Below are 9,628 nucleotides of genomic sequence, written 5' to 3' on the forward strand. Positions count from 1 at the left end.
ATCTCACTCACCTTTGCAATCTCACTCCCTTTGCAATCTCACTCACCTTTGCAATCTCACTCCCTTTGCAATCTCACTCACCTTTGCAATCTCACCCCCTCACTGTGTCTCGTGGGTGGAAGTGAGGACAGGAGACAGTTGGTTGTGCTCAGGGAGATAGTGGACGTAACTGCTTTTGCTTTTTCTGGGAACGTCTCCAAGAAGAGACTGGACTTTTAAAAAAAAATGTAGGAAGATAAGGGGAAGTTTGACAGATGGAAAGAGAAGAATTGCCGTCTAAAAGGAGCTCAATGTGGAGAAAATACAAAGTAGGAATTTGAAGAACAGATGGTGGAGTTCCCCCAAATGATAGCTTCACCAGAAGGGTAGAAGGAGGCGAGGGTTGAAGGAGGCAGATGTTGTCCTTGGCACACAGGGAGACAAATCGCCAGCTAAGCAAGCGTCTTCTTTTTGTGCATCCATGGGGGCCCAGTTCACCGGGGTCAGTGCCATCAAAATTAGGTGAGTGTATGGCTATAACTACGCCCAAGTCTCTGAACTGTAGGTTCAGTTTCCTTGTCTGTAAAATGGGGTCGGAAAGGGCAGGAAAAGGCTGCTATACAGAGCTCAGGAGGTGGCAGCCAGAGAGCAGAATGAGATCCGGGAGAGCTAAGGAAGGGGCGTGAAGAACAGAGCAAATCCCACTCCCAGATGCTGCACAGGCCCAGTCCTCGGAATGCTGCCCTTGGGGGTAGTCTGGCGAGCCGAGCGAGAGCTCTCTGCTGGGGTTGGTGTGGGAGTCATGAGTGGGGGCAGTGGTGGTGAGGCAGCTGGTTGCCCACCCTCAAGGGGGTTGGAGGAGGAGAGACACAGAGGAAGAAGCTGGGGCTGGGCCCTGCTCCTGCTCTGCTCTATACTCAGCAGCCCTTCCAATTCCTCTGTGTTCAGCGTGTTTAGTAGTGGTGCTGGGCTGGAACTCTCTGGCAGAGGGTGGAGGAAGCAGCGGGGACAAGCCTGGGCATGTACAGTCCACTCTGCAAGTCACATCCCTGCAGAGGTCCCAGCCACTCTCGCTCAGAGCCAGCTCGGAACATTCCTTCCACCCACATGCTGCATTCTCCCCGGGAAGGGTTCTGGCTGTTCTGTTTCCTCCTCTGCTTCCCTTTCTGGAGATGTGGCGGGTCCTGGATGCAGCTCTGCTGGAATCTTCCTATGCAGGCTCTGCCTCGTTCTTGTAGTATCTCGGCCTCCCAGCCTGGCCCTGAGGCCTGGCCTCCCCCTGCATGGTACCTCCTAATGCCCCTTCCTCACCCCTCATCTGCTCCCACTGGATTTGAGGGTCCCATCCTTGGTGGGGCACCCACATGCACAGTTTTTGCTCTGTTCTCCAACTGACAACAGTTCTACTAGCAGTGACCCTTGGATACCAAGGCCACCAGATTGGACCTTCCCTAATGACTGCCCCTCTGGCTCTGCTCCATGGGTCATAAGGTGTGGCTATGCTGTTTCTGGAACCTGAGACCTCAGGGCCAGCAATCAGAGCCCGAAGGCCCTCTCTCCAGGCCTTTCTCAGCCCCCTGACCCCCCAAAGAAGCCTCTGGCCTAGTGACTTCCCAGCCAGCTGCACTAGCCTAAAGGCAGCTCTGCGGCCAAGATGCAGACCTGCCCTGGACCTGCACCAGGGTGCAGTAAGCTGTGAAGGTCACTGCCTGGAACTTGTCACAGGCAACGTGAAGTGTTTAGCAATTTCCAGCCTGGTCTCTGGAACTCAGAATGTGATGGGGCTGGAAGTGGTATCCAGGCCCATTCAGGAATTTCCCCAGGGGCTGCACAGTTTCTGTGGGCTTGGGTCTTGTCTGGGAGAATGAATGACTTTGGGGCTGACCTCAGGCAAGACAGAAATTTTCCCAGTGAGCCACTGCGGAGAGGGAAGACCCACTGCGAGCCTTTGAGGACTCCCCTCTTGACAGCTGGTGTGCGCTGTGCTGTCCACATCGCGTTACTCTGCTTGGGCTCCTGCAACAAAGTGCCACAGACTGGGGCTTAAACAGCAGAAACTTGTCACCTCAGAGTCTGGAGATGAGACGTCTCAGAGACGCCTTGATTAATCCTGAGGCCTCTCATGTTTTCTTGTGGATGGCTGTCTTTTCCCTATGTCCCCACATGGCCGTCCCTCTCTGTGTGTGTCCACGCTTCCTCTTCTAATAAGAACACCGGTCAGATTGGATTAGGGCCCACCCATGTGACCTGATTTGCCTTGACCACCTCTTCAAAGACTCCATTCCTAAATATGGTCACATTCTGAGGACCTGGGTTATGGCTTCAACACATGAATTTTGGTGGACAAAAATTCAGCCCATAACAAGAACTTACTTCCGGGGGTCCTTCTAAATAAGATGATGCATGTAACTGCTGTGTTCTCAGGAATAGCCAGTGCATTGACAGGGAGGTGTCAGAGGCTGGAGTGTCCCTTCTGTCCAGTGCCCCAGTTGAGTCCCCAAAACTTGGGGGCTGCCATACAACACCCTTCTCTGGTGGCTCTCTGAGGAAGAATTGCACTTACTGTGCAGTCCAGTTTGTGAGGCCACAGGCTTTGTCCAGGGAAAAAATGGAGAAGTAGCCAAGCCAGGGACTCTTAGTCAATAGACCAATAATAACTGTGGCCAATGCCAGAGATGCGTCTAGACGAGTTCCTTAGGGGTGGGAACAAGTCCATCTGATGCCTCTGTCGCTGGTTCCCAAGCCCCTACAGGCAAGGGTCATTCTCTGTTGAGCATCTAGTGAGAAATTCAGCTCCCAAATGGGGTCCTAATGTGCACCTGGATTTTCTGGTCTCTTCTCAGAGTGGAGAGACCACCCTTATTATAGGATCATCCCTGTCCCCGCAGCTGACAGAGAGATGGGAGCGGGTGCAATGTGGGTGCAAGGCCCAACACACGCCCCTAGGCCCTGTCCAGCCAAAGGTACTCTTCCTGGTGCACAGGGCAGGTGGTAGGTCTCCCTCTCCCCTCCTCCCTGTGCTTGGAGCACTTCCACAAAGGCAAGGACATGTCTTGGTATGTGAGTTCCTGAAGGCCAATGGCTGGGCACTAGGATAAGCATCCACTGTTGGAGAAGGCCAATGACCTTCCTTCAAATGACCTCGGGAAAGGTGCTTCCTGGGAGGCCTTTGGAAGTATGAGCTGACCGAGGGACAGACAGAGGAAGGATGGGGAGTGGGGGCAGCACAGCGTGGCAGGAAGCACACGCTGTCCTAGATCAGATGGTTGATGGTGCTCAAGTGGTTCTCAGGGTGACTCTGGGCAAGCCACCCGCTGCTGCACCTCTGCGTCCTGGGGCAGAGCAGGTTGAAGCAGATGGTCTGGGAAGCTCTCCCATGGCCATTTATAACTGGCTGAAGCCAAGAAGAGATGACGCAGAAGATGAAAGAACCAGCCAGGCCATCAGCTTGTCAGCAGACGCCCTGGCCGAGTGCTTATCATCAGTCTTCCATGGGACCGTTCCCAAGCCCTCCTGTTAGTCTAGCAATGATGTCTTCCAACACTGGGGAGCATTTGTGCTGTACCCTAGAGACAAATTCCAGAAGCCCCAACTGAGAGCCTCAGCAGTGCCTAGTCGGCTGTGACGAAAGAGGTTTCAGCCACACGGCCTGGAGTGTGAGGTGGGAGCAGGACCCCAGTCTTCCAAACTGCAGCGACAGATCTAGAAGGGGCATAGGCAACCTGGAAGATGGAAAATGAAGAATTGTATTTGGACTTGCAACTTCTGACTGATGAACGTCTGAATTCCTGTTAACTCATACGTGGTATGGACGAGGCTCAGGTCACAACCCAGAGGATGAGGAAGTCAGGACAGTGAAGGCTGAGGGTGGTCTCCCCTCTGCACCCCGTGTCTGCCCAAATGCATGCTTAGAATTCAACCAGGGTAGGCCACTCTTCAGCAAGAGCTGAGCTGCTTTTTCTTGCTTTGTGAGAAGATAGTAGGGAGTATCTTCTGAGTGGAAGATAGTAGGGAAAGAGAGCTTGCTTTGTTAGAAGCAACCCCAAACTGAGGCTTCTTCCCCCTCAGCTTCCACAAAGCTTCCCTTCTGATGACTAGGGTTGGCAGTGCCCACTGGCTGCCTCAACATTAAGAAATGAGGTCAGCTGGAGAGCGGTGACGTCACCAGGATGTTAAAAGAAATTTTCTGAGGGTGTGCCAGTGTTGGGAATAAACTTGCAAGATATGATGGCACATTTCCTGCTTTCCAGAAACCTGCAACCTAAATCATGTTACTCCCAAGAGGACCCATTCCCCTCCCTGCTCCAGTGCAGCAGACAACATGAAGATAGCTGAGCTCTCAAAGCTCAGCTAACTACATGCATGACTTCTGCCAAGGCGAGCGAGATGCAGTGTGTGTACCATGACCGTGGCAGGACACATCAGTGTCAAGTTCACAACTTTCCAGAGAATCGAGAGGAAAATTGCCATCAATAGCTCATTAGACGTTTTCTGCATTGTTTTCTATAGAGAAATTGGGATCGTGTTGCCCGTTTGTTTTTTTATTTTAAATCTTGGTTGTTATTGCAAACCATGCGGGTGTTTTTCTATGTCCATGCTGACCATGTATTATTACTTATTGTTCTAAAAGCTGGGACTCTGAGTGTCCACCTGAGATGACTGGGGGTGTGGCAGGTGAGGCAGAGAAAATGATGGGAGAGTGTCGTGTGGCAGGGGATTTTGCATCTTCACTGGGATTTGGACAGGTGTGGGGAGGTAGGCCGGGCCCAAGAACCTAGAGGTTGGGGCAGGGGAGTATTTAGTCTCTTGATGAATGAGAGTTCTGGATCTGATTTTGGAACTTAAGGGAGAAAACAACTGGATAACTTTGATTTCGCCTGGAAGAATGTCGTAGGGGAATTGAACTCTGTGGAAAGGCAGGGCAGTAGGTGAGGGGAGTGTTGCCAGAGGGATGGTGTTCAGACCTCTAGTTGCATTTCATTGCACTCTGTTCTGAAATTTTAGGGGAAAGGACCAACAGAAGAGGCTCTACATAGATAGGGTTGAGGAACTTCAACTTGTGAGGAGTCAAGGGCAGATACTGGGGGAACCGTGGTTGGGAGGTGATTGTACAATGGCCAATGACTGGTTGTTTGTGGGCAGATTTGGAGAGACTGCACTAACTATTGATTATGTTTTATTTGGGTTAGTTACAAATATCAAATAGAGTCAGAAATTAAATTACTTTCTAGTGATTCAAGTTCATTTGGAAATGGATACTTTCAAACTCTGAAAATTTGCCTATGGCAGGGAGGTAACCCAGAGTCAAGTGCAGAAGCCCTGGAGACCTCACCAAACCAGCCAGCAGAAAGGCTCCCTCAGAGCATGAGCCACTACTGTTGATCTTGGAAGGAAGCCAGAGAAGGACAGGGCCTCTCGAGTCCAGGCCTAAGAGAATTTTGAGCAGAGGTTGGTTGGAGAAAGGAACAGGTACTATAGAGAAGCCAAGAGAGACCAGAATGAGTGAGAAAGGCAGCCAGCAAAAGGGGTGGCGTATCTCTGCATCCTTGGTAATGAGGGCCTAAGGTGGTAGATGGGGGAGAAGCTAAATGGAAGAAGGTTCAGAAACGGGCTCCTTAGGGACCCTGAGTGAGATGAGGAAGAGGCAAAGGAGTGAGTCCAGAACTTCTCAGAAGAACAGTGTGGAACTCGGGGCAGTGAGTAAGCCCCATGGGATGGGGCCATTGGTCTTCTCGATTGGCAATCCCTTCTAGGGCTCCTCTGAGAGCAAGGCTGCTGGTGACAAGGACATCTATTTTCCGTAGGATCACGTGAGCCCATGATTCCTTAAGATGAAACAAGCACGGGCCTGCCCTCGTGCTAGTCCCCGGTGCAGCACCGCAGCCTCAGCCTCACTCTTGAGCTCTGGAAGTTCCAAATGAGGCTGTGGAATGAGACCTGGATCTCCAAACTTCGGGAAAAGCTGTGCTCTCAGAGTCCAGTTCCTGACTCTGTGTATCTTTCTCCCTGCTCCTGTAGATCACGTGTGCTGTGGGCGTCTCCTCAGCCCGCAGCCCCGCTGCACCCGCGGTCCAGGCCCACGGTGTTGACTGTGTGGGTTTGTGTCTCTCGCAGGTGTCTCCTCTGTGACCTCCCTCATGTCCCTGGCTTGGGTGCTAGCCTCCTATCACAAGCTGCTGCGGGACTCCCGGGACGACAAGAAGAGCATGAGCTACAGAGGGGCTCTCCTGCACCTCTTCTGGCGCCTCTTCACCATCTCATCCCGAGTGATCTCTTTTGCCCTCTTTGCTTCCATCTTCCAGCTCTACTTTGGGATCTTCGTGGTGGTCCACTGGTGCGCCATGGCCTTCTGGATCATCCATGGCGGGACCGACTTCTGCATGTCCAAGTGGGAAGAGATCCTCTTCAACATGGTGGTAGGGATTGTGTACATCTTCTGCTGGTTTAACGTCAAGGAAGGGCGGACTCGATATCGAATGTTTGCGTATTACACGATAGTCTTGACCGAGAATGCTGCCTTGACGTTCCTTTGGTATTTTTACAGAAACCCGGAGACCACTGACTCCTATGCGGTGCCAGCACTGTGTTGTGTCTTTATTAGCTTTGTGGCTGGGATCGCAGTGATGCTCTTATACTATGGTGTGCTGCATCCCATGGGGCCACGAGCTAAGATCTTTGCCAGCTCCTGTTGTGCCGAGCTGCTCTGGGGCATCCCTTTGCCCCCCGATGTTGAGCCCATGGCGCCTCAGACCCCTGGGTACCGGGGGACCCAGGTCACGCCCACCAGAGCTGCACCGGAACAACAGGAGGATCTCACGGCTGACACTTGCTTGCCCGTATTCCAAGTGAGACCCATGGGGCCCCCTACCCCAACGGGGCGTCCTTACCCGGAAGGGCCCCTCATTAAGATTGACATGCCAAGAAAGAGATACCCAGCTTGGGATGCTCATTTTGTAGACAGGAGGCTGAGAAGGACTATTAACATCCTACAGTATGTGACCCCGACCGCAGTAGGCATTCGATATCGAGACGGACCACTCCTCTATGAGTTGCTACAGTATGAGTCTTCACTCTAAGAGCATCTTGACCCAAGTTGAGAAGGGGACCTTAAGTTTGGTTTGCGGTGAACACCGCTTGCAAGAAATATAACCCTCCCTTCCCCCAACACACAGAACCACCACCGCCACCAACATGCCACTACCACCAACACGCCACCACTACAAAAAAAAAAAAATTAATAAGTCACAACCCCTTCAGATAAGCTTTCTTTCCAGTCGCTGTATGTATACAAAGATATTCTCTATGTTTTGTAAGTAAAAACAAAAAGAAAACTTTTTTCTTTTGTTTTTTACACATAAACAGTATTGAAAAAAAATCCCACACTATGGTTCATAGGGTGGAGAGGGAGGCGCTGTCTCCACTCCAAAAGAAAAAAAAAGTTTTATATCTTACACCAAGTATAGATCATTTACAGGATTGGTGCTGATTGAAAGAACAAAACAAAACAAAATAAAATAAAACAAACACAAACAAACAAACAAACAAACAAAAAAACCTTCAACTGCCTTATGCCCTTAGGTGCTGAGTTTCATTAAGTACTGTCATGTTTTCTCATGCAAAACTCTCTGGTGATTTTTTTTTTTCGCCAGGAGAGGGAAAATTAAAGAATCAAATGAAACAATTCTAGAAATGAAACAAAAACCAACCAACAAATCCCATACAAAGCAATGATTCTTCCTATCTGATTATTTGTATTGAAGAGAACAAATTTACCAAAAGCAAAGGCATAGAAGCCCTTCCTTGTTTTCAGTTTCCTTCCTTCCTCTCCTGCCCCTCTTCACAGAGCCTTCCAGGAGCTCAAGGGCTATTTGAAACTCAAATGGCTATCAAAGCTACTTGAAGGTGACGATGTGCCATTTTCGCATTTGCCTAGCAAGAATCGTATTTAATTCCCTATGAAAAGCAAAACAAAACAAAACGCCACTCCAATAATTTGATAAGGACAGGACGTGCTAAAGCAGATCAAAGGAGATCTCCGTATCTGTAATCAAAGAGAATCAGTAATAATAAAACTCAGCATAGTAGCAAAAAGAACATCAATTTAAAGGCACAACACTTAATCGGTGACTGGCAAAAATGATTTGTTCCATCATTTTAAGGCTGTGGATGGTATACATCTATCACACGTGATGTTGTATAAGGCCTCTTCTGTTCCATTTGGTGGGAAGCCTTAAATTGATCTGGAAAGAATTCTTCATTTTTTCATTTGTGCTTTTTTTAAAAAAAAAAAAATAACACAAAGAGGAAAACTAGGAAAAAAATATATATAGAGACACACATATATAAAAAAAAGTCAAATTGTAATAACTGACCCATTTCAAAGACTGTTTGGTGCTTCTGTCTTTCACCATCGTGGTTGGCTGAAAATCAGCTCACCTGGTGCATCTGGGTTGAATGGGAAATTTTGTATGTGTAGTGTGTGTGTGTGTGTGCCCTTAGCACGTGTGTGTCTGTGTGTGTGAGTGTGTGTTCCTGCTGCACGGTCTTGCCAGAAATATGTAAAACCGATATAAGAAGGACTCTGGTTATGGCTTGGTTGAGTGGAGATTGGAGGGCAGGGGCCAGGGAGGGCAGAGGTGGAAGGGGGCCTGCCCGTGAGCCCATTTGTGTAGCGAGACTCACACCAGCAGCAGATTCCGGGTCTTAGAGGCCGTGTGGTTTGGGTGAGAATTTGATTCAAGCATTTATTTTCTCATTGTACCAAGCTGAATTTCTGGAGGTGTCGCAAGTATGTTTAACCATTTAAAAATTTTTGTCTCAAAGCATTGCTCCTTTAAGGAATATTTCTGTTCTAGGGCATTGATTGTTCCAATCCCATTGTATCCCGACTTGGGCACACACACACTCCCCCCCCAAAAAAAAGGAAAAGAAAAAAATCACAAAAAGATATATATATATAAAAAATATATATATACACACACAATATTTTTAAGTAAATACTGTTAGTCTTTGTTGTGTGTAGTTGCGATTTTTTTAAAAATTCCAAATATAACTATTTAGGGTGCAAGACCTCACATCAAACTATTCTTAAGAGAAGTTCAAAAACTGAAGAATTATTTTTTATGTTTGTGGGGTTTCTTTTTAAAAAATTATTATACAGAGAGGCTTCTCCTCCCTACCCCTCCTCCTCCTCCTCCTTTTTTTAAAAGCGTTTCAAATTTCAGTTGGGTATTTTTTTGGATCCCTTTGACTTCTGTGTCCTTCCTAACCTTTGCAGTGCTGTCCTCTTCCCGTCCCTAAGTCGGGGGTCCCCTCGGGCCTGCGGGGAAGGAAGGAGGAGGCGGAGCCCCCCACTCTTAAGCAGGACGGACAGAGCACACCTGGGCTGCGGTGAAAACCAGCCAGGAGGGCGGTCTCTGCCCATCGGAGGGACCAGCCCGTGGGCCACAGGGAGTGATCTGGGCGTGGAGTCTGGTCAGAAGGGCTTTGCCACAGCGCAACTCCTTCCCGGGGTGCTGCGCACGTAGGGCCTGACCCTGAGCTCCGCCGTATTCTGCAGAGCAGGCTGGGGAAGGTGAGGCTGTCAGTGGGGGCGCCCCTCGGGCTGGCTGGGGTCCCACCTCTTGTCTGCCTCAGGTCCAGGGCTTTT

At 49.5% G+C, this 9,628-nt stretch overlaps 1 protein-coding gene across 1 annotated transcript in view; it reads left to right on the forward strand.

Annotated features, from left to right (window-relative positions):
• XKR6 (XK related 6) overlaps positions 1-8,877 on the forward strand; it is a 206,958-nt gene extending 198,081 nt beyond the window's left edge. The window contains exon 3 of the mRNA XM_003793927.3: positions 6,094-8,877. Within this exon, the coding sequence (XP_003793975.1) occupies positions 6,094-7,055 (962 nt within the window). The 3' untranslated portion in view covers positions 7,056-8,877. The remainder of the gene's footprint in view (positions 1-6,093) is intronic.
• The last annotated feature ends 751 nt before the right edge of the window (positions 8,878-9,628 follow it).

This window comes from Otolemur garnettii, unplaced genomic scaffold (genome assembly GCF_000181295.1).
Source record: "Otolemur garnettii isolate 467f Iridium unplaced genomic scaffold, OtoGar3 scaffold00074, whole genome shotgun sequence".
Lineage (NCBI taxonomy): Eukaryota > Metazoa > Chordata > Mammalia > Primates > Galagidae > Otolemur > Otolemur garnettii.